This window comes from Amblyomma americanum, chromosome 11, assembly GCF_052857255.1.
Source record: "Amblyomma americanum isolate KBUSLIRL-KWMA chromosome 11, ASM5285725v1, whole genome shotgun sequence".
Classification (NCBI taxonomy): domain Eukaryota; kingdom Metazoa; phylum Arthropoda; class Arachnida; order Ixodida; family Ixodidae; genus Amblyomma; species Amblyomma americanum.
This window is the reverse complement of record NC_135507.1, coordinates 113544499-113568879: the sequence shown is the minus strand read 5'-3', so window position 1 is coordinate 113568879 and position 24381 is coordinate 113544499. Positions and strand designations below refer to the sequence as shown.

The window sequence follows — 24381 nt, the reverse complement described above, 5'->3', positions numbered from 1 at the left end:
GCAACGGGTGGAGAGGGCAGTGAAATGGTGCGCTCTAACAGCGACCGAATGGTACATGGGATGGTGAAGAGTCCATCGCTGGCAGCTTCGGACAAGAGCTTGGCTGAAGGACAGCTGCAATTTTCGGCTTCCACTATAGTCCAGATTTGCATATCAGTCGCTATGGTGTCGCTCTGCAATGGCTGGCTCGATAGCCCTTCGCTGGTTTCTTTCCTTTCTGGCTTCAGCGTAGGTTCGAAACCAAGGCCCGTTCTCGAAGACATGGTCGCCATTCTTTTCCCGCAAGAAGTTCTGCAGAATAATAGACTGGAACTTCTTGATTTTCAACCTGTGTTTAAGCAGGATGGTCATGTATGTTGGTTCCACAACCACAGATCGTGCAAAGAGCTAGAGTCTTTCAATAGTGCACATTCCATGCTAATCAAGCAGGAATCGTTGCGACATGCCTGAATGCAGCCTTTTGAAAAAACTTGTGAACATGAGGAGGCACAAAGCTTTGATGCGCAAACAAAACAAATTAACCAGGCTTTGCACCCGAAACACCTTATCACAAGTATTTTTTCGAACTTTGTCAAGAAACGCAAGCCAACTTTGAAGGGTGATCAGGGTCGAAATAGCAAAGAAAATTAAAAACTACCGACTGTTGTGATTCCCTAAATTAATCTGTTATCGCACAATCTGAAGAAAGTGGCCAGCAAGTATAAAATCAATGTAGTGCTATCTGCTCCGTGCAAGCTGTCACGTGTTTGTACCTTGAACAAAGAAAGACCTGCTAGGCAATGTAAGAAGAATCACCCACTTCTCGCCACTGAGCGCACAGCTGATGTTGTGTACGTGGTGCCTCTAAGCTGCCGCCACGAATATAACGGCCAGAATGGTCAGTGGTTCAATGAAAGAGTGAGGCAGCACAACATTAAGACAAAAAATTGTTATGGCAGTTACACTGCTAAAGCTGCAAATGCTGTCCGAGTTTAGAAAGTGCCACAGTCATAGCGGTGTTCAAAGACAAATTACAACGTGAGATAATTTAAGCGCATTACATCAAGCAGAAGGGGCCTATCTTCGTTAGTAAGCCGTCTGTGTCACTGTCAGAAGAAGATATTAGTTTTCTTAGCGGATCACTGCCACTGATGTAATCCTTGTCTCTGTCGTTTTGGCAGGTATGTCTTTTGTTAAATCACCGCTTGCATCTCTTTGCGTGTACCTTTCTGTGTGTATCTTTAGCTCGTGTGGTTATAAAGCGGCTTTGCCGAACAATAAACTCAGTTGGGAATAGGCGTCAGTCCTGTCTGCGTGTGTTTGCCTCTGTTTTTTCGCGCAAGTTATGTCATGCTGCAACCAACTAGCTCAAACGGAAGTCTTGCTATAACCCTTGGTTTGCGAGTCACACGCGCTACCGCTATGCCACGCAGGCCTTTTTTTCTTTATAACATGGAAGTACACCCACGTTGAGTTTTCAACCCTGACTTAATAAGGTCTCATCTCACGACCCGTCGTACACAGTCAAACCAGCATCGAGCTCTCACTTTGCCCGCACCTCAAATTCGGGGTGACACGCACATGCATCCAGTAAAGGCAGCCAATCAGGAGGTCAATCCTGCGCAGCGTATACCCCGGCACCATAGCACACTGCTCTTCGATGAACGTGGCGGCTCTGAGTGGCGATCGGCCATGCGGCTCTTCCACAGGCTAAACGCTCTCATGAGCACAGAAAGATCACATAAAACCTTAGAACATTCCATTGTAGGCTAAAATCTTATAGTATAAGGCGTGATCTGAATGTCCTTTTTTAGAGATCCGTTGAAGAATGTCCTAAAAAGACGCGGCATCATGGCCAAGCACAAAGCAATGATCAATAGTTTCCGGCTGCTGACACAAGCAACAGTTCACAGACCTTGGCACAAAGGTCCCCTTTTCAAGAAGCCGCTGAAAGATAAGATTGATGTGCGAAGTTTAAAAAAAGTCTTTGTGGCCGACTGAACACACATCCGTTGCATCCGCTTTAGTACACTGTTTCCAAGAAGGGAGAGGTAAGGCTGCCAATACATTGGTACAGAAAATAACGTCTCAGTCATGACATAGAAGAAGTGGGCGCAAAACTTAGTCAAGGGCCGAGAAGAAACACAAACGACGTCTGACAAGCGCTACTACCAACTGTTTAATGGGTGTGACTTACGGAATATGTAGCAAAAATACGAGCATGCGCAAAGACAGTGGAGGCACACACGTCAAAAAACTGCGTTTCGATTATCGCAAACACAAATTGACATAAGCACTATCAGCCGTATATATCTGCAAAGAAGCATCCCTCGCGCAGCGATCAGATAAGCTTTTGGTATGGAAGGCCTCCAGCACAAGCCGAGCTTTTACATTGGCGCCCAGATTTGAGAACACTAAGATTCTTGGCTGGAGCGCAAATGCAAAAGCTCCTCTTGTGCTGGAGACCTTCCATACCAAAAGCTTATCTGATCGCTGCGCGAGGGATGCTTCTTTGCAGATATGTACCGCTGAATGTGCTTATCTCAATTTGTTTTTGCCATAATCGAAACGCGGTTGCTGGACGTGTGTGCCTCCGCTGTCTTTGCGCATGTTCGTATTTTGCTACATATTCCGTGTGTCAAACCACGTCAAACAGTTGGTAGTAGCGCTTGGCAGACGTCGTTTGTGTTTTTTCTCGGTCTTTGTCCAAGTTTTGCGCCTGCTTCTTTCATATCATGCAAAGCCAACTTGTCCGACAACACGCTCTTCGGAACGCCTCAGTCAGAACTTTTCTCATCTCTCTTCTAGACAGACTGCATAGGTGTTCTAAGCAGACCATTGGTGTGGCTTGGTCAAAGTGGGGCTTTAAATCTAGGTTGTCTGCTCTTTCACACAATGATTGTGAAAAGGAAACAATGTCTGCGTGGCAGGATAAGCCAGTGACGGGACCCATTACTTACTAACGCCCTCGAATTGGTTCAGAACCGCGCAGCACGATTCATTCTATCAAATTATTCCTACCACTCAAGCATCTCAGCACTAAAAGCTCGAATCAACTTGCCCCCCCTAGCCTCGCGCCGTAAGATAGCACGTCTTAACCTTTTTCATAAATTTTTCCATTCTTTGCCTCTTGATAACCCATACATAAAGAGAGCCCACCGCATCGCCCGGTTCAGCCACAGTAACGCAGTGTATCCCCTACAAGCCCATACTGTGACATTTCAGCAGTCATTTTTTCAGCGTACTGCACGAGACTGGAATGACCTGCCCACCGAAGTTGCCATTATCATCAACCCACTAGAATTCAAGCGGAGCGTCGCCAACCTTTCATCTTAACATTTTTTACCATTGTTTGCCAGATACCGTCCACTCCCTCATGTAATGTCTCAACCGAGACCTTTGAGGAAATATATAAATAAATAAATAAATTAACACCGCGGCGTCATGCACAAAAAACGGAGCTCAAGTGTCTCGGGATTTGTTAAGTTCAGCACGCACTGCCACGCACTGCCACGCTCTCAAGTATGAACTCTCGTGCGACGCGCTGCGCCGCGGTAGGACAGAATAGCCCGTGCCGCCTCGGCAGGTTGCTGTCTAGCCGGACGCGGTAAAGTGCTCCTAATATTACGCTTCGCCACTAGGCGGCAAGTTCGGCGCGTGGAAAGTTGTCGCCACATGCACGAGTGCGCCCTTCCAGTTAACAGGACGCGTGTTCATAAAACGCTGCGTGAGAGTGCAGACATTAGGAAATGAATAGAGGAAAAGTAAATATTGCAGCAATGACTGCGTGCATAGCATGCACTGTCCCCCCATTTCCCAACAACAGGAAGGGCCTGTTGCCGCTCCGATAGATTCGCGCCCCACAGCACGCTCCGAAAGATCAAGCTTCAAAAATTTAAATGCGACTAACGAGCGAGTCTTTCTATAGACTAGCTGAAAAAATCAACAGGTGCCTTCCACAGGATTACTTGGATTCAAACTGTAGTCCTTCTGCGCAATCATCTCGCTCCATGTGCCCGTGATTTCCGGGACGGACTGCAAAATCTTGCAAGCCCAGCATACAACGCATCTCCATTAACAAAAAGGGAAGAGGAAAAGATGAATTCTACACAGTTGTCTCAGAGTACGAGCAAAGTTTTATTTCTCAAATCGCAGTCGGGGACAGACCAAGCAAAGCGAGCTGCGAAAAAGAAAAGCCGACGAGCCATCGGCCGAGAAGTGAACAGAGCGGTGACGCGACGACCGGCCTCGGTGGAGGCTGCTCCCTCAGTTCACTCACGGAATGTTGTCTACTCCACTAGCGGCCCTAATCTGTCACAGCGAGAGGCGCCGGAGGGAGGACGCGACTGAGATTTGCATCGCCAGAGAGCGCTCTTGTGCGCAGGCAAATTAAACTGGCGTCGCAGGAAAACAAGTCAGTGAGAGCCGCTCCGCTCTGTTTCCTTCTGCCAACACCAACACTCACCACGGGTGGATGGAGCCTGCCCGGGACGATGCTTGAGGACGCGGAGGACAGACTTTTTGAAGAGACGTGTCCACTTTGCATCGCATTCAAACATCTTAATACTAATCATATATGTGGTTATCATGGCACACCGTTTATCCCCTTTATTCCCAGCACTTGCGCCATTGTTTGTTGCACTTTTTTGTGCATTGCACCTTCAGTTCTTCCCTTACGTGCAAAGAAACCATTATAAATAATAGCGTCATTCAGCGGTCATCAACTTTCAAATATTTAGGCGTTGTTCTTTCTCCGCACCTAAGTTGACGTAGCCACATAGAGTATATTACTAGCAAATCTTTGAAAAAATTAGGCTTTCTTAAACGTCATCTATCTCTAGCTAACCCTGACACCAAACTTCTGGCCTACACATCTCTAGTTCGGGCACCATTGGAATATTGTTCGGTAGTATGGCATCCGCACCAAAAAAAACTTATCCAGCTCAATAGAATCAGTGCAAAATAAGGCAGCACACTTTATTCTACGGTCGTACTCTCCATACCAGAGCGTTACTACAATAAAACAATCTCTAAAACTTCTGGACCTCAACATACGACGGAAATGATTTCGCCTATCGTTGTTCAACTCCCTCTACTACAACCAGTCATCTTTCGCACGCAGGCACATAGCAGCAGCACATCACATATCATCTCGTACCGACCATGCTCATAAAATTGAAACAATTTTCGCTCGCACAAAGAAATGTCTGAATTCACCGTTAATCTTGGCTATAAGGGAGTGGAATGCTTTACCTGCTAGCATTGTGGCTATTAACGAATCATCGTCTTTCCGTTCATCGTTACTAACATTGCTTGAATCAGGCGCAGCATTGTCATCTGTTTGAATTTGCCGCCTTGTACTTTTGTTTCGCCTTGCAGGTGCACATATTATTTTTGTTTATTGCACACAGCACCATGCCCACGATGTGTAAGACCGACCCAATTTCATTATTAACACTTTGTTCTTTCATTTGTTTTTTTCCTGTATTGTGTATGAAGTGAGTATTTTTGTTATTTGCTGCCCCCCCCCCCCCTTTGTAATGCTCATACGGGCCCTTTGGGTACGTAAATAAATAAATTATTTAATTGTGCGTAAGAGAAAACACAAATTAACGATAGCCAAAGCCTCTGAGGGCTTGGCTGGCAGCGCCTGACAGTCAGGTCTCCGAAAAAAGCGCAAAGCTACTAGCGGAGTGCTGAAACAAAAGCTACACGAAGGACGTTTCCCAGTAGAAAAACGGAGCAGAAATTTTTTTGTCGACACAGCAGATCTTGTGCAATCTTCTAGCCCATGAACTTGTAGTAACAACATGCAACTACATAAATGTGCTAACCACTACAGACTACAAAAGAGAAGTACAGGAAAATACTACAAAACATATAAATGGCAATTATGACAGAACGATCAGACATTTCGTCGCATTTTTGACATGGTGCTCTCGTTTTCTTTGTCTTCAACTCGGCACGCTTGACAACTATGACACCTGTATGATTTGTTTAGCCTGGGAAGTCAACGACCGCTCTATGCAGCCGCACACGAAGGCGGACACCGAGAGGGGCGGCCAGAACGGGAGGCCAACGAGGATATGGACTCGGCCTCGTTCGAAGTACGGGAAGCTCAGACTAAAATATTGCATGGAGGATTGCCGAGGACGTACCGGGTGGGCAGCTAGAATAGACTATAGGAAACTAACCAGCAACTATGCAGGACACAGAGACGGAGAAGTAAAGAGCGTTAGACGAGCGGTAAAAAACGCAGAAGGGAAAAAAACTGGAATAATTCAATAGAAAAGGAGCGTAGTGTAGATCTATATAGCTGCTGGAGAAGGTAGATCAGGAAGGAATCGTTCTATGATAACTCAAGGGGCAGCGCCCTAATTTTTTAAGCTAGATCAGGGTGTCCTAGAAGGCGAAGCTTATTAAGCCTAATTACGATAACTCCTATCTCACGTTAATGCCGCAGAATTTTTTTCATGTTGCCCGCTATACCCTGACTGATGAGCAATCCCACAGCTAGTTTTCGTCTGGGCTCTAAATGGCCATAGCGCAGGACGTGCCCACCCCCTAGCACTGCATACGCTGTTGCGACCCTGCTAACACCTGGATGGCCTTGACGACCGAAGGTACCATTTACCCACTTAACCGACGACTAGCGAGTCATGGGGGACCTCTTCAACGAAAAAAACCTCTTTTGGCAGCGTCCACTATTTCTGCACCCGCGGAATGACAACAAAACAGCTACGGGAGCCCATCTCAGACCAGGCCAGTTAACGAGCGGCGCACGCCGTAACGCACAAAAATCTGTCCGGGTTGGAGACGATACGTCCCATCCCCTCTTGTTCGGGAGCCCGCCGTAACCTGACCTTCCTGCAGCTGTGGGTTCGTCGTACCACTGATGGCCTTGATAACCACTGTGCTCCTGGAGGCTCGAGGCGGATCCAAGAACCGAGCGTTCGCGTCTCATCAACGCCGGGTGTTTCCGAATCCCAAGGAAAAGGGCAGTGCTCCCGAAGAGAACATCGGATTAGCGGGAAAAGGCGGGAACTGGAGGCGAAAACATTTTGAAGAGCGCCCACTGCCTCATGCGTCGCATTCCCCCCGTCGTCGTCCTCGTCTTTTAACCTCTATTTCTCACTTCATGTAAATAATGTAATTATTGCGAGTAGACTATTCTTTTTGTTCTTTTTCCTGAGTCTCTCTGTCTCCTCGTCGTTTCCCCTGCGGGGAACCAACGCGGGCCCGGATCGCAAGAGTAGACGCCTCCACCGGTGGGATAGAAGTCCAATCCCAAAAACGCCTCATCTGTCTTCCTAACCTCATTAATCCATATGATATCTCTTCCAATACCCGCTATTTCGTCGAACAGCACTGCTAGGCTAGCCTCACCTGATAAGGTAGTAGCCTTAATCGTTGCCAGGTTCAGTTTCCAATGGCGACCTGTCCGAGCCCAGAGGTTTATAGCGCTACGGCATAGGTCTGACCGTTGCCTTGGTGAGTTGCTCCGCAGCCGCTGGGGACTAAGGGCCGAGGGTTAATTGGTTTGCTCATAGAAGGTTGTGGCCAAGTACTACACTAGGGTGGGCGAATCTTGTTCTGGTGAGGGGCGCGTTTCCGCCTCTGGTCACCGAGACCAGGCCGCCCCCCAAGCCTGTAGCAGGTGTTATGCTCTGTAATGTGGCCGCTGCCTCTCAACAATATGAAGCACTTCATAGATTTGTAGACGGAAGCCACTCCGGGCCGCATACAAGGGAACATTACTTTCTTTCACCTCTTCCTTTTCTTTCTTGCCGCCTTCTTTTTACCGAACCTGCTACTCGTCTAGAAAACACCGTGTATACTGGGGCCCGGATGCGCGTAAATTCAAGAAATGTATGCGACCAGTTTTCCTTTTCCTCGTTCTGCGGGCCGCCAAGCTGAAACCCGATGCCGTTTCCACGGCGTCAAGTAATTTCACGTGGAACAGTAGGGCAAAGATGCCAACTGTCCGAGCAAAGGATCTTCCCGCTCTGTGGTCCGATACCCGCATCAAGTGTCCTATGATTCCTATTTCAATCGACCTCGTTGGGGGCTTCACAATAATAAAACGTCCTAAATTGTACTACGCCTTTTCTGCAAAGCATTTCATGCTTATCCGTACGCTAGACGACGAGATACAGTGTATTTTTTTATTTAGTTGGGTATTTACACTAAAACAAATGGCCTTTTTATAGGCAATTAGAAAATCTATGCAAGTAACCACAGGGGCATATGGTTTCGGGGCGCTATGATAAGGAACATGCCACCGGCTAATAATCGCTGCAGTTCATTGGCGCCACAAACCCTGGCACCGGCGAGAATCCACTTGCACTGTCTCCTTACTGGCCACAATCACGTGACCCCAAATGACGCCTCTCGCTCACAAAGCATTCTCGCTGGAGAGGCCTGCACCGCAATGTTGAGAGCGATGCCAGTGAGTGAGTGCTGTCGTGCCGCGGGACGATCACCCGTTAAAAAGGCCACCGCCGCGGTGGCAGGTTGAAGGGTTCACTGCAGGCGGCCGTAATAAGTTCGCGGTTTTAAATCGATAGACTTGCGCCGGATTGCAAGCGAATTGTATTTATCCGCATTTATTCCGTGTGTTCTCATTCTGGCTGCTGTACTCGTAATCCTCCGGGAAGAGAACCGTGGTAAGAGGCGATTTCTTTAAAACAGTTTGCGCGCAGACCAGCTATGTTTTCAGGAGTGAGCTTCGACGTTTTAAAAGTTCCATTGTCGATAGCCGACGTAAAAATTAAGCACGTATTAAGTTCGTACAGCACCACGTAAATATTTCATGATCCTTGAATTTTGTGGTCGTTTCACACGATGATGAAGGTTTATGATATCTTTTTAGTTTCCGTGATGTGATAATAAGCGTTATTATGCAGCTTGACTGAACCTCATCCCCTGGAAACTACTTGCGTCAGGCAAGATAAAATACCTGGAAGCAATCTAAGCTAGCAGCGAAAAATATTCAGACAGAATACTTGAATATTATTTCTAGATGTAGATAAACAGAACTCAGTAAGTAGGACCCATAGATACAAAGTGAAGAAAGAAGAGCATTCAAATAATCTATAGAAAAAATAACACTTACCAAAGAAGGGAACAAAATGGAAGTTAAAGGAAGATAACGACACCCTAACAGAAGTGAGAGAAAGATATCTATAACAAATGTAAGTAGTCGCATTCTCAAATAATTACAAAATATATATTTTAGCAAATAGGTGCTCGCGATGCCGTCAATCCTGTTTCGGTACTGAATTGAAACGGTTGGTAACAATTGTTGGTTGACTAGCAAGATTGTTATAAACTGATGCTCCAGAACCGTTTAAAAAGCTATCGTTAAGCAATTTCATTCTAAGCCCAAAGACATCAGTACTATTATTTCATACTAAGCCCAAAGACATCAGTACTATTATTTAGGTAGCGGTCTTAAACGAGGAATATTGCATCGCGTAATTTGTACGGTGAGACTCTATCTTGCAGAGTTCGTAAATTCGTGTCGTGACTTGAGAGTTGTCTGATGAAAAGTTCTGCTAAGTTCGATAGCGTGTTTTGTCATGGCCTCCGCGATCAGCTCCGGCGGCGCGCCGTTGCTCCGGCCGTCCCATTTGCACGGAGAGAGCCTAATGCGGTGTGACTGCTCCTCTCGCTCCACCGTGGCGCGCGCAACCCAAGGCTCGCTTTCCCTGTTGCGGTCGGGAGCAGAGGACGAAAACGCAGTTTTCGCAGTCTGTGTGCGACGCACACTAGAAAATTACCGCACAGCACAAGTAGCTGACTGGTGCAATTAGGCAATTGCATTTTTAAATTATGACGCAGGCTTAGGACCGGGGTGAGGCAGATCGTCATGAGAGCGTTCCTTTCACAACACGCAGGCAATTTTCTTTATTTCTGTAGCCGTACATGGTTTCAAAACACGGAACATTTTACAGTTGAGCGAGAGGATTATTTTAATTCTGCAGTTCTTTTGCATATTAGTTTAGAACCTGAAATTACTTTTGATATATAGAGATAAAGGAGTTCTGTCAGGTTTCCTCTACAAATGGTACAAATGTGATTTGTACTTACATGCGTGTAATATATTTAGCTTTCAACGCTTGCAGATGCCACTGAATGCATTGTCCCACTCAAATGTTGGGCTTCCTTTCTGTGGATGGCCCTTTCATGACGTGTTCAAATGTATCATATTATACCCCAATCCTGCTACAGCCTCGAGAGAGGCTAGCAGTATCCCCAAATAAATAAAAGCCTGCAAAGCATAAGGTGTTTTTACGTAGTGTATGGTTGGAACTGAGGCGAATTTAGTCTCTTTTTTTTTTTCGTGCGCGGCAAGCAAAAAAGAGGGTTTAAAGCGCCGAAGCTATAGCTTGGCAGGAGGACAGATAAAACCATTTGAGGATAAATGACATTTTATTTACAAAGACAAAATCGAAGCCATATTATTCGGCATCCGTGTTTACATTGTGTTCATTTTAAACACGGAGCACTTTCCTGTGCAGTGGCTTGCAGGCCAGCTTTTTGCGGTAAGCAGCCCTGTCTGCCACAGTAGCGCCGACGTTGGCTAAGAGTGGTATCATGAACTTATCAAACACTACAGATAGTGTGCTTACGGCGTGGTCATCTCTTGCTGGGCAGACGGAAAGGGGGCACTGCTCTAGTCGAGGCAATAACAGTTCAGCCAGCTGCTGACGCACGTTGCTCTTTTTTATGTGCGGCAGGGCAACGTCAACAGCCTTCTTATCGGTCACAAGGACCATGACAAATTCTGACTTGGGGAATGTTATCCCGTCCCTTGATTGCAGGTCAATAAGCCCCATCAGCACGGGACTGGGTCCATCCGACTGGTGGAGGGGAGGGCAGAAGCTGCATGTTCTCCGCTCCTCAACTGCTCTCGCCACGAACCCTGCTATATAAGCGATGCTGGCATTTGCTATGGTTGATGGGGCCGCTGCACTGAAATAGAACATACCCATATTAGTATATGAAGCTAGACATTTTGCAATGTATTCCCATTTGTGAGAGCACAAAAAACGCAGCTTTTGGCACTAACCTATAAAAATTTTCCGCAGAGCAAATTTTAGACAGCATGGAGAGACAAATCTTGTGCATAAACCAAATATGACATTTATCATGTCGCTACTTAACGTGCATTCTCTCAAAATTTTCAGATTTTGGGCATTGATACCACTCAGTTGATATAGCCTTGACATAACGCGAAATGATCGCTTTTTGGTGGCACTTCATATGGGTGGAGTAGGTGAACGAGTGTGCACTCACGAGGCATCGCTTTCAGGGATGTGAAGAGCTCGTCAATGTGCATCACAAAATTTTCAGTTCCGGTGAACCGGAAACAAAAATATGCACACTATACATATCAGCCAAATATATGTATTAGACAAATCGCTGTTGGCTGCAAAAGAACAGCACTAGTAGTCCAGCGAGCCAGCCAAGCGAAAGTTCTTGAGAAACATTTGATCCAAGATATACCTGGCTGGGGCAACTTGCGCTGTCTCGGTCGAATCATACGTGGTTGCCTGTGCTGTTGCTTCAGCCGGAACATCAAGTTCGGAGGAAGTCACATTCAGGGAGGCACCATGCATACTGCAATACATGTAAAACAGTTACCACCACTACTAAGCAGCAGCCACATAAAAGCAAAAACTGCTTGTAACACATTGCCCATCGGCACAGCAGGATTTGCATCCTCGTGTGTTCTGAACTGTAAAAAATTTCAGTCAGCAGGCAGGCTACAACACTAGTAGCTGCTCGCATCGTCAAATCTTAGTTGTGCAAGGGCCTGAAATGTGATAAGCTTTCTATTTGGAAACAAGAGACAACCAGTTCACAAATATGAGCACTCGTCCCTGAGCTCAAATAATATTCACCTACCTCAAAACAGTCTGTCCGTTTTCAACGTTTGAAGCTTGGGATGGGCACTGGCTGCCAGTCCGCAAGATGCTCTCCAGGCTAAATGTCACGGCTCGTGTATCCAGACAGTCGTTTCCGGCAGCCATTTGCCGCAAAGAACTGAAGAGGAGCTCGACGGGGTCGCTCGAGAAGTTCGTTGTTAAAACATAAAAGAAGCCGCTCTCGAGAAAGGACTGAATGCATATTACCGTAAATTTGCTTGTCAGCGAGAAAGCTTCGTAGGTTTCAGCACTAGGAAACTTTTTACCGCTCCTTTTACAGGCATTGTAGAGAGTTTCGAGGTAGTCTGGGAACTCCTTCTCCAGCCATTGTAGGCGTTCGTCGGTAGCGCAAAAAAAGTGCATTTGGTCAGGCTTTCTCATATGCACATGTGCTGTTCGGTTGACCACATTGTGGATGGAAAACCACTTCTGCATCATATTCATGCATAAACAATATTGTTGCGTCTGCGTTCCTGAACTGTTTTGCCTGAGCGTGGTAACTGGGGTATTCTTTCAAAAAATAAAGCGCCGAGATAACTTCATCTGAAAAAAGCTGCACTGCTCTGCACACATGCATCTTCTCAAAATTAGTTGGCTCTATGTGCTTCTGTGTCAGGAATCGAACTGGTTTCACAATCTTGTTTTTTTGAAGGACATAGAGCTGCTTCACAAACTCTTCAGTTATTGGCTGACTGCTATCTGTCATTTCCCCGTCCAGAAGAAGGCTTCACACGTTTTTTATATGACACTGGTCAGAGGACAAGAGTAGGCTTCTTTCTGGATCACATGGATGACTGACAACCGACTTGAAGGAGCCATTGCCCCGGTGGCGCATCACTGTGAGATCAATCTTGTGGTTATCCGCGACGATCCGGAGGACGTAGGGGCCACACTTTTCAACTTCAGCGATCAGTTCTTTTGTCAGCTGATACAGGAGCTTTCCACTGAATCGGTTAATGAAGAAAAAGCCGCAAGGAATTTTGTACGACGTGGACAGGCCTGTTGCAACGAAACACAGCACCTTGTTAGCAAGCACGATGTTGTTTACATTCTCTCCTGTCGCAGCATCTTCTCTCACAGTTTGCTGACCAAAAAAGCAGTCAATTTTACGATCGTAGATGTAGTTGGAGCTTATAGCCATTTCATCCACAATAATTGAGAAAAACCGCGCTTGCTCTTTCAGCTGCCCCACCTCTTACTTTAGGCGTTCTTTTATTAATGGTGCGATCCCACTTTCCCTGTTGGATTTGCCAACATATCGAAATAGCGTGTTTTTTGAAGGCAATGTCAACAGTCCTCTGTTGCGTGTGTAACGGTATGCCTTAGGGGACAAGTAGTACAAAACTACACATTCCCGGACAAAGTCTAGAGACCACACGGGCCGTTGCCTTGACGCATTTTCGATCTGTTCCGCTAGGCAGTCTTCTAAGCAGAACCGGGCTGTGCCGACCTAGTCCAAGCACTTTCTCAACGCTGAGTGGAGTGTGTGGTTTTCAAAACCACTGAGCTTCTTTTTTAGGCGGCTGTTTTCTTGCTGCAGTCTCCCGATAGCATCTGCTTTATTGAACAATTGCACTCTCATTCGGTTTATATTCCTTGAATCCGACTGCTTGCGCGGAAGAAGGGCATCGGTAGAAGCAAAAGATTACAGTCACTGACCAAGTCAAAGTAAAAATATATTGGCGTTTCGGAACCCGTACTGGTTCCTTGTTCACAATGAGGGTAAAATGTCAGTGGTCGAAACTTAAATACCCAGAATATGACGTAATGAATGTATGTACACGGGTGGCATCGTCCCTTTCTTCCGGATCATGGTATCAGGTGTCGTCTGGATGAATGATGACTCAAGCAAAAGCCGTGTCGTCAAGTTCCGCTCTTTGGAAAGAATTGCGGCGTTGTCCCAGGCGATATCATGCGTTAGTTCAGGCGATATCATCGGTAGTTTGCGTTGCGCAATCAAGTGCCCCACTAGACTGCTGTAATTCAGCGACTACATCTTGTGCACTTGGTTTCTCATATCCTGCACCTTTAGGACTTGCTTCTTCATCTCCAAACAGGGGTGCATGAATCAGGCTATCTTCATACACTACAGGAAACGAGCAGGCAGAAGTTGCCGAATGGCCAGTGCTTTTTTCGCGACCACAGGCTGAACCAGCAGCTTCATCAGGGCCGCTCGATAAATTTGATGCCCTATCTTGGTTTGAAGTAGAATTCTGCGTCAATCGCTCCAACTTACGTCTTTTTTGCGGCTGTTGTGGCTGCATGTGGCTTGGGCATCCCGCGAACACGCTCGGAACAGCATCCCGTTTCAGGCGCCGCAGCTCTAAAAAGGGAAGGCTGCAGACGACGCTGCTAGCAGACTTGTCATTTGGGACAAAATATTTTCTTGATATGGCCTTCAGCCACGCTTGGCGGCGATCATCATTCGCGGAAAATTCGTGAAAACTTATTCCAAGTTTTTTTTTCTCTCTCAAAATGGCAGAAAGGTACGCAGCAGTACATTTATCTGAAAAATAAAGAAGCAGATAAGACTGTGGTGCGAAGCTCATAACAGAGAACCGATGCAGTTTTTCTCACACAGCAAATAATTTAATTGCGGGATCACATTAGCTACACGAAACCACTCGCACCTACCAGGAACACATGCAACATAGCAAAACAAAGCTCAGCAAAAAGTTCTCGCTTCAAGAGCAAAAAAGCAGAGCTCAGCACTTCTGACTCTCGTGATGGCGTATAAACAATGCACGAGCGCTCATCGTAATTAATTATGTTGTTCGAGAAAGAGAGAGCTTCGCTGTAAAGTAGCTGCCCAGTACTTTAAAAATCGAGTGAAAGGCACGAAAAGCATACCTGAGTTTTGTCATACAGCGCGGCAACTTTTGCAACAAAAAAAAAATTCAGCACAATGGCATGCAATCTGGACGAAATGTTGCGCGAAAAAAGCCTCGGTTGTCCCAGTCGGCTTTCAGACGACCACTAAAGCGACATGCAAAAGCAATCCGTAACTGTTTAACAACGTACCTCGACTTCTTTGTAGCTGCAAGAAGGAGTCGAATGAAATTGACTTCGTATTGACTGTTCTTCTGCGTGAAAACGTGCCAACAGGGTTGATGTCGCCACTGAAATCTCAGGCAGTGCCGGCCAGGCGAGCGCCGCTTGATGGATGGATGGACGGAAGGTAGGAGTATCCCCTTTGAAACGGGGCATTGGTTGTTGCCACTATGCTCAGTTTTTTTTTCCTTTATTTTTTGTTTACTCTGCTGTAAGTTGTTAATACAATTCGCCATTTCCTTTAAAAAAAAAACTTTAAAACTTATGTCACCTTACTGCTTTTGTGTCACCAATCCTCCAATCGCTTTTAGCTCATTTCCACCACAGATTTATTTACATGACCATGGTTATCTCTAAAGCCTAAGGCCTCAGGAAGAGTGACTATGCCTGCATCGACATCGGGATGGATACCATCGCATTTTAGGATGAGGTGTTCTATCGTTTCTACAGATTTACCACACACAGCACATGTGTCATCTTCTTCGTTAAATTTTTTTCTGTAGCTGCGTGTTCTAAGACACCCTGACCTAGCTTCAAAGAGGAGGGCACTGCCTCTTGAGTTGTCATAAACGTTTCCTTCCTGATCTGCCTTTTCCAGCATCGATGTAGTTTTACACTATGCTTCTTTTCCATTGAACGTATACAATTTTTACCTTGGACGTTTTTAACCTGTCGTTTAATGCTCTTTCTTTCTCCTTCCTCGTCCCTGGCAAACTTACTGGCCAACTTTCTAGTTCATTCCGCCACTGTGTGTCAACGCTCTCTCTGTACAGGTATTTAAATACCTTAGCTGCCCACCTGTTATCATCCAGTTTCCTCAGTTGTTCTTCATATAGTATTTTACTCTGAGCTTCCCGTGCTTCGAACGTTGCCCAGCCCATATTCCCCTGTACTGCCTCGTTTGTGGTTTTCCCGTGGGAACCTAGTGCTAATCTTCCGACAGTTCTCTGATTTACTTCTAATCGCGGCAGAACTTCGGCCCTTAAGCATAGAACCGCATTCTCGAAAGTAAGCCTCGGCACCATTATTCCTTTCCAAATACCTCTGAGGACATCACACCTGTTGTACCCCCACAATGCCCTATGTTTCATTATCCTCAGGCGTTCTTCGTATAGTACCTTACTCTGAGCTTCCCGTGTTTCGAACGTTACCCAGCCCATATCCCCCTGTACTGCCTCGTTTGTGGTTTTCCCGTGGGCACCTAGTGCTAATCTTCCGACAGTTCTCTGATTTACTTCTAATCGCGACTGAACTTCGGCCCTTAAGCATAGAACCGCATTCCCGAAAGTAAGCCCCGGCACCATTATTCCTTTCCAAATACCTCTGAGGACATCATACCTGTTGTACCCCCACAATGCCCTATGTTTCATTACCCTCAGGCGTTCTTCAAATAGTACTTTACTCTGAGCTTCCCGTGCTTCGAACGTTGCCCAGCCCATATCCCCCTGTACTGCCTCGTTTGTGGTTTTCCCGTGGGCACCTAGTGCTAATCTTCCGACAGTTCTCTGATTTACTTCTAATCGCGACTGCACTTCAGCTCTTAAGCATAGAACCGCATTCCCGAAAGTAAGCCTCGGCACCATTATTCCTTTCCGAATACCTCTGAGGACTTCACACCTATTGTACCCCCACAATGCCTTATGTTTCATTATCCCGGCATCTCTTCGCCATTTTGCTGTGAGAGACTGTTCGGGCTTTTCTGTGTACATATGCCCGTTGTTTACCCATACCCCGAGATATTTGTATTCGGCCACTCGGGGTATTTCAGGGCCTTGTATTGTAAGCTCCGGATCAGTTGTGCCGTTGAAAACCATCACACTTGACTTAGTTGCGCTAAAACTGATACCTAGACTGTCTCCTTCGTCTCCACAGCAATTAACCAAAGTTTGCAAATCTTCCTGGCTATCTGCTAACAGTGCAATATCGTCCGCATACATTAAACCCGGTAGTCGTTGCTCAACAACCTTTCCGCCTAATGTGTATGACAGATCATAACCTAGATTGCTTCCTTGTAGCCTTCTTTCTATATTTATCATATAAAGCATGAACAGCAGCGGTGATAGAGGACAACCTTGCCTTAATCCTTTGTGTAGCTGGACAGTTGTTGTACTCTTAAATCCTTCCCATGTTATTTCAACTTCATTTTCTCGATATATTTCCTGTAGAAAATTAATTACCTCATGACTGACACCTTCACCTTTTAATATGTTCCACATGAGTTCCCTGTTAACGTTGTCGTATGCACCGCTTATGTCCAAGAAGGCTAAATACAGAGGTCTGTTTTCCGCCTTAGCTATTTCTATGCACTGGGTAAGCACGAAAAGGCAATCATCTAAGCGCCTACCACTTCTGAACCCGTTCTGAAGTTCTCCGAGTATTCTATTACTTTCTACCCATGACTGCATTTTTATTTTCACCGCCTGCATCCCCAGCCTGTATGTAACTGATGTTATCATAATCGGTCGGAAGGATTTTATGTTCGTCTTATTGCCTTTTCCTTTATAAATCAAATTCAATTTACTCTGTTTCCAGATGTACGGAATTTGCTGATTCGTTATGACTGCCTCCAATACTTTTATCAGCGTTTTCTTGGCTCTTGGGCCAAGTTCATTAATTAGCTTGACTGAAATTTCGTCGATCCCTGCTGACGTACATCTTGGAATATTTGCTTCCGCCTTTTTCCAGTTAAGATTCGTCAGTTCCACGCTGTTTTCTATTGTGCGTTCCTAAGCCTTGAGCCTTGGGCCTTGGGCTCAGCCTTGAGCATTGAGCCTTGGGCTAAGGTCGCTACCTCGCGGCGTATTACGGAATTAGCATAATTACACTTTGCTGCGCTACGCGCCGAATGGGATGGCCGGAGCAACGGCGCGCCGCCGGAGCTGATCGCGGAGGCCACGGTTTTGTTTACTTTGGGTCTCTTATCAAGGCTGAACATAAATTACAGCTGCGCTTGTGTTGCATGTAGGTCTCTCCTTTGTGCAAGATAATGACAGCAAGACATTTAGCAAGCATTACAAGGCACACAGACACAAAAGTCCTCTTTTTAATTGTGCGATATCTGAAGCAGACGGCGCGGCCTTAACGACTCGAGGAAAGGAGAGAAAAAAACAACCATCGCTTCCATTGATGAACACGGCTGAAGCGCCTTCCAGTCTGTCGGAGAGTGCCATGCGGGAGAGACGATCATTCTGCGCGCACAGCCGCCGCCCACAAGCGAGACCCGCACAAGAACAGAAAAGTTGTCGGCGGGCATTCTTGCATTTCCTGTTCGCCGGAGACCAGCGTGCGGCCGTCCCAGATCTTTACGCTTGTACACGGACTGCGCCGAACCCGGGAAGAATGCAGGATGAATGCGTGCGGTCGCTGTGAACATTTCCTCCCATTCGCTTAGCGCCGAAGCCTCGCTGAGGATTCCTTTGTTCCCCTTTTCAGAGCTCAGCTACAACATGCTCATTTAGTTTCCCGTTGTCGTTTATTACGAGTCAGCGTCACTGGGGAGAAAGAATGTTTCTGTCTGCGCTTGAAAAACTCATTGATTTCTCTCCGTGCCACAACATTCGTGTTCCCTGAAGACGTACTTACGTATGCAAACCCAGGAAATTTTGGCATCAGTTGCCATAGTTCTAAAGCGGCATCTGTTTCTGGGGAACACCACCACATCCGCTTTACTTCGTTTAGCACAACGTGGCCCTGCAAGTCAGTTTAATTTCATGGGTAGCTTAACCCTCAAGGGGAAGGTGCTTAGATCATAGCCTGTTCGGGCTTACTAAATGCACAGAAATTGCTAAGGTGGAAAACAGAGCACTGTATTTAGCTTTTTTGGATATAAGCGGCGCAACGGCACCGTTTTTTTATTCATAACGCCAGCGAAGGAGCACGAACACAAGAGAAGAAACACTCAAATACACGGACGAACGCTGAAACTCCTGCGGAGTGTACCAAAGGATGAAGGTATCGGTCACGAGATAATTGATTTCCTGCAGGAAATGTACCGAGCTAATAAAGTTGAAATTACATGGGAATGAATAAGAAGTACGCCAACTGTCCTCATTAATTAAAAGACTAGCGCATAAAACTGGGACGCAGACAGAGAAGAAGTCAGGACGAGCGCTAAACATCAACTGACGTTTTACTGCGAGAAAAAAGGTACATAAATGCATTTTGAGTGGTGCATGCGCACACTGGGCTGAGATAGTACACGCACAATCTAATCAAATCGCGGCAAAACTATTCCTTAGATACATTTTGAGTGGAGCATGTGCACACTGGGCTGAAACAGTACAAGCACATTCTAATCAAAATGGAGCAAAGTATTCCTTAGGTACATTTTTTCTTTTTTGGACAAGGCAAGTGATGTTGTGCTTACACAGTCATCTCCTTCCCTGTTAATGTGATAAGCCTCACAAATCTCACGCCCCAACTTTGTGCCTCCCCTACCAAGCACACACGTGGCATCAAACGCCGGCACGCACCAGCACTGCTTACAATGCTTGGCCTAATGGCCGCCCCCCGCCAATGAATCTACCAGCGTGCGGTGCTCTCGTAGTGGTTCGTTTAGGCAGCGGCCAGACTGGGCAACATAGCATCTACCGCAGGAGAGAGGTATGCGGTATACGATACCAAAATTGCAAGGTACAAACTTGCATTCGTGCTTTATGGTGCAGACAGGCTTTTTCTTTTCATTTACGGCTTTGCACATGCGCACCAGCTTTTTGGGGGCAGTGAACAACACGTCCACGCCGCACTTCTCTCCAACTTCTCTCAGCCGGTGCGATAACTGCTGCACGTACGGTATAGCTGTACGCCTCAGCCTTTCGCAGCTTTTTTCGGCTGCAACGCCACTGCGGCCACCTGCCCTGATTTCATTTAGGAGGCATTCCGCCACAGCCGTCACAGTATCTTTTGGAAAACCGGCATTCCGCAACCGGAGCACTTGCGTCTCCAAACTAACCTCGATTTTATGTTGGCATGACTTTTCGAGAGCACCACGCAGGCAATTTTTTGCAATGCTCCGCTTGACCAATTTTGAGTGAGCCGAATTATATGATAAAATTTCCTTTTTTGTGCGTGGCTGGTACGACCAACAGATGTGCCCCGTGCCAAAGAACAAACACAGCTCGAGGAATTGGAGACACCCGTTCATCGGAACTTCATGCGTGGACCTCAGCTTGCCAGAACAGACACCGAAAATCTCTAAAACACTTTTTACAACCTGTGGTTTGTTGCTCTTGTTGTCAACATTCACAAACACAATAAAATCATCCACATATCTAAAACACCTCACAACACGTTTTTCCTCTTTCATGCACGCTGCCACACGCTTGTCAAATTGGCCTAAAATATTTCACTAAGTATTGGGGCTATGCAGGAGCCTATGCAAATACCATCTTTCTGCACGAACAACTTGTCGTTAAAACAAATGTAGGTAGGTGAAAGGTAACATTCAACTAACGCTACAAAGTCATTAACAGAAACCCCGCTGCTATTTTCGAACTTGACAGCCCCCCAGCTTTCAATCCGCTCTTTTACTGCGTCTAACAGCTCTGTTTGGGGAATGGAATAGAAGAGCTCCTCAATATCAACTGACAAAGCAAAATTGGCTCGGAAAGCACCATCTTGCTCACCCAAAAATTCAATCACATCCTTTGAGTTGCTCACACGAAAAGGGTCTTCTGCGTCTAGTTGGCTAAGGTGTTTTTGTATGTATTTTGATACCAAGCCTTGCCAGGCTTCTTTCTCGGATACAATTGCTCTGAGAGGCATGCCTTGTTTCTAGGCTTTTGCAGAAAACAATACATTCAGCCCCGGCATATTCGCGGTTTTTACAGTCTGGTGCAGTCCTGTCAAACTCATGTGTTCTCACAGTTTTAATTCATCAGACTTTACTTTCCTGCTAGATATTTTCAAGAGGTTAAAGTTCTTATCAATAGCCTGCTTAGCCTTTTCATGGTACATCGCTTTGGGCAACACGACGAATCCCCCCTCCTTGTCAGCAGTCAGCAAAAAAGAGATTGTTTTCCTGAGGTAATGAATCGTATTGTTCACCGCTAGCGTTGCTTTAAGTGAACGCGGCTTTCAACTTGACAAGCAGTCGACACCTTCGGAGATACATCTACTTTTCTCTTCCCCCTCTGCAAATTTACCAACTTTCCTAACCATCGTAAAGAGTCTGAGCGGTGTCTCGTTAACCTCATTAAAAATTTAGGCCCGCAGCTCAAAACGCTAGTGTTTTAATAATAATAACGACATACCATTTTCATGACATACCATTTCGCGCTAATCTTTTAATTAATGATGACATACCAATTAGCCAAACTTTCCGCATTGATGGCAACTGTCCAGGTACGCGAAAGGTTAAGTGAAGGTTGTCATCTAACATGCTTGTCTGTTCATGCTTTATAAGATAAATATGAAAAAAGGCTACAAAAAAGTAATCTAGGCTATAACATGTCGAAGAGATTAGGCGAAAAGGTCGTTGAGCAATGGCTGCCCTGTTTAATGTATGCGCACGGTATTGTACTGTTACCAGATAGCCACGAATACTTGCAAACTCTGGTTAATTTCTGTCGCGACGAAGGAGACGTTCTAAGTTTCAGTTTTAGCGCATTTATTCAGGTCTGATGCTTTTCAACGATACAACCGATCAGTGCTAACAATACAATGCCATGAAATACCCACAGTGGCTGAATACGAATATCTCGGGATATGTTTAATTGAAGGACTGATCTAGATGGGAAAGCACGAAAAGTCGGTTAGGGCAAAAAGGCGGATGCGGGGATAATGAAACATAGGGCATTGTGGGGGTACAAAAAATATGAAGTACTGAGAGGTGTTTGGAAAGAAATTATGGTGCCAAGGCTTAGGTTCAGGAATGCAGTATTGTGCCTAAGGGCACAATTTTAGTCCAGATTAGAAAAAAATCAGAGCTGCTTGAACATCAGCACTAGATGCCCACGGCAAAGCTACAAACGAGGCAGTACGGGGGATATGGGATGAGCATCGTTCGAAGCACGGGAAGCTCAGAGTAAAATACTATACGAAGAACGCCTAAGAAAATTGGACGATTGCATGTGGGCAGCTAAGAGCTAAGAGCGTCGACTCACAATGACGTAAAAAGGACTAGGAAACACCTGTAAGTATGGATGACACAATGAAGAAGAAATAAACAGCTTTAAACAAGGGGTAAAAAGTGCAGTAAAAAAACCCAGCATGGGGGCAACTGCCACTCTGTTGCAAAAAAGAACGCTCCTAACTTGCATCCATACACCCACTGCTATTAAAAGTGGTACTCTGCTTAAAATCAGACGTGGTACAAAAGCTAGAGATTATTCAAAGGCCTGTGGGCAGATTAGCTCCAAGGGCTCATGAAAAGAAAACAAGCTACCTGTTCAGGGGCACATCGGCTGGTTGTCTTTTCAGGGACCTTAAACATGGAGGAAAATATCCTTCAGGGGGGAACCACGAAAAAAGGTGAGAAGAGATGGGCAGCCAAAGTTATGGGGCATTTGTACAGCAAAAATGCCGACATCCAATAAAGGAAAAGGACCAGAAAGCTTACAACTGCCTAAGCAATCAACAGTAGGAAATAAGAAGTTGTGCCGAGCGCCAAAGAAAGGTCCACGAAATCCAGATGGCTAAATGGTGGCAAAAAAAGAAAAAAGAATCAGTGCGTGAATAGAGGGCTAGTAAGAGCGAAATGCAGAAAGGAAGAGCTGTATGTGACCCTTCTATTTGAGGCTAGATCAGGCTGCCTTAGCACCTGGCAGTATAGAAACAAGTATGAAGAGGGAGATGATATTTGTGTAGCATGCGGAAGCTTTGTTGAAAATATTAAACGTGCTTTGGTAGACCGTAAAGCTAACATCCAGATATCAAAGAGACATGTTGAGCCTACCAGCAGCTTTGGGTTTCAAAAATAATGAAAGCAAAATTAAAATACCAGAAATAGAGACGAGCAGGAGAAGACTAGAGCACCGGTCGCGTAAAAGCAGAATGGCGAATTTCGATGGAGGCGAAACGCAAAGGCGCCCTTGTTCTGTGCGATGTCAGTGCACATTAAAGATCCCCAGGTGGTCGAAATTATTCCGGAACCCTCCACTCCGGTTAGCAGTAGTTACATGTCGGGGCATAACGTTCAGAAAAGGCGCTTTTATATCGCTTGGGATTCGGAAAAGTGTCCGTTTGGAGTTGGCGTCCGTCTTTGTAAGTTCTGGGTGCGGACCTGGATAGAATTGGCGAGAAAGACGATAGTGTTGTAGCTGTTCGCGTGACGTGATTATGGGGTCCTTCCTGACCAGTGCGGACATGTCAGAGGCGGGGTGCTAAGTTGTCCGCAAAGTGAGCCCTCAAGCTAGCTCGTGCGCCCCCGCATTACGCTTTAGGTCCGGGTGGGCAGAAGTCCATAGCAGGATGGTGAGGTGTATAGGCGGAATAGATGTAAGTGTGCTAAACGCTTTGACTGAAATACGGCCATGGGTGAAACTCAGTACGGCACGCTGTGAGTCGCTGATGACTACCTTAGCTTTGGAAGTGGAGGGTGCAAGGGCAACAGCTACCTCTTCTGCAGTAGTGATATGTGGAGAGCGCACCATGCAAGAGGCATGGTCTGCTGCTACCGCTGTTGCAGCCATCCGAGCAGAGTTGTCTGCCGCTTCCGCGTAATGTACATCAAGTCGGCTTGCATAAAGCTGTTGAAGCCCGGGCTTCTCGTCGATCTTGATGATGAGTGGAATGCACGTTGCGGGGGAGAGAAAGAATCTTGATGTTGGCCTTGATGGCAGATTGGCCACCGATGATGGCGGACGAAGGGGAGCGATACGAAGTTGTCGAGAACAGAGTGGCCTGTGAAAGCTAGTGAGAGGCGTTGGCGCTGGCTAGGAGAGCCGCCTCAGTCGGCTCTTCAACCGTGTTAGAGACACCAAGGGCGAGGAGATGTCGTTAGCAGTAGAGAGAGGAAAGCAAAGGGTTGACGCCGCTGCGGATACGGCAATCCAGGCGGTGCTTCTCCGTGAGCGTGAGATGTAACTATGGCGCAGTGTAAGCACTACGACTCAGGACAAATGCTTGAAAGAGACGAAGGAGGTTGGCCTCCTTCATGCCTGCCCGTTTGTTGGCAACGCGTCGTATGCGACGGGCTGTCTGCTGCGCGTACCGATGCAGGCGTTGTATTGTGTTGGTGCTGGCTACGTTTGCTTGGCGGTGGAGGTCAAGCATGCGGATAGTGCCGACCGTAGGCACCGGAAGGCTGTTGATGTAGTGAGGCGGATGTCTTGGGGTGTTGGGTGTATCCGCGTGAGCGGGATATCCTACACCTAGCTGGGCATTTGAGGTCCTTGCCTGACAGGTAGTCGTCGACCGTGTCGATCGCGGCCTCGAGAGTCTCTTCAATATGGCCGGCACTGATGCCCGCTAATCCAGA

The 24381-nt window shown here is 46.4% G+C and overlaps 3 protein-coding genes across 3 annotated transcripts in view; all 3 read right to left on the bottom strand.

Annotated features, from left to right (window-relative positions):
• The window catches only part of LOC144110070 (arrestin domain-containing protein 3-like), a 547381-nt gene that overhangs the window by 514364 nt on the left and 8636 nt on the right, over positions 1–24381 (bottom strand). The window lies entirely within an intron of this gene.
• LOC144111467 (uncharacterized) lies at positions 10476–11323 on the bottom strand. Its single transcript, XM_077644785.1, has 2 exons — positions 11275–11323; positions 10476–10951 (listed from the first exon to the last, which is right to left on the bottom strand). The coding sequence occupies exons 1-2, from the start codon at positions 11321–11323 to the stop codon at positions 10476–10478; spliced, it is 525 nt and encodes a 174-aa protein (XP_077500911.1).
• On the bottom strand, positions 11430–12293 carry LOC144109853 (uncharacterized). The gene is made up of 2 exons (XM_077642631.1): positions 11893–12293; positions 11430–11604 (listed from the first exon to the last, which is right to left on the bottom strand). The coding sequence occupies exons 1-2, from the start codon at positions 12291–12293 to the stop codon at positions 11430–11432; spliced, it is 576 nt and encodes a 191-aa protein (XP_077498757.1).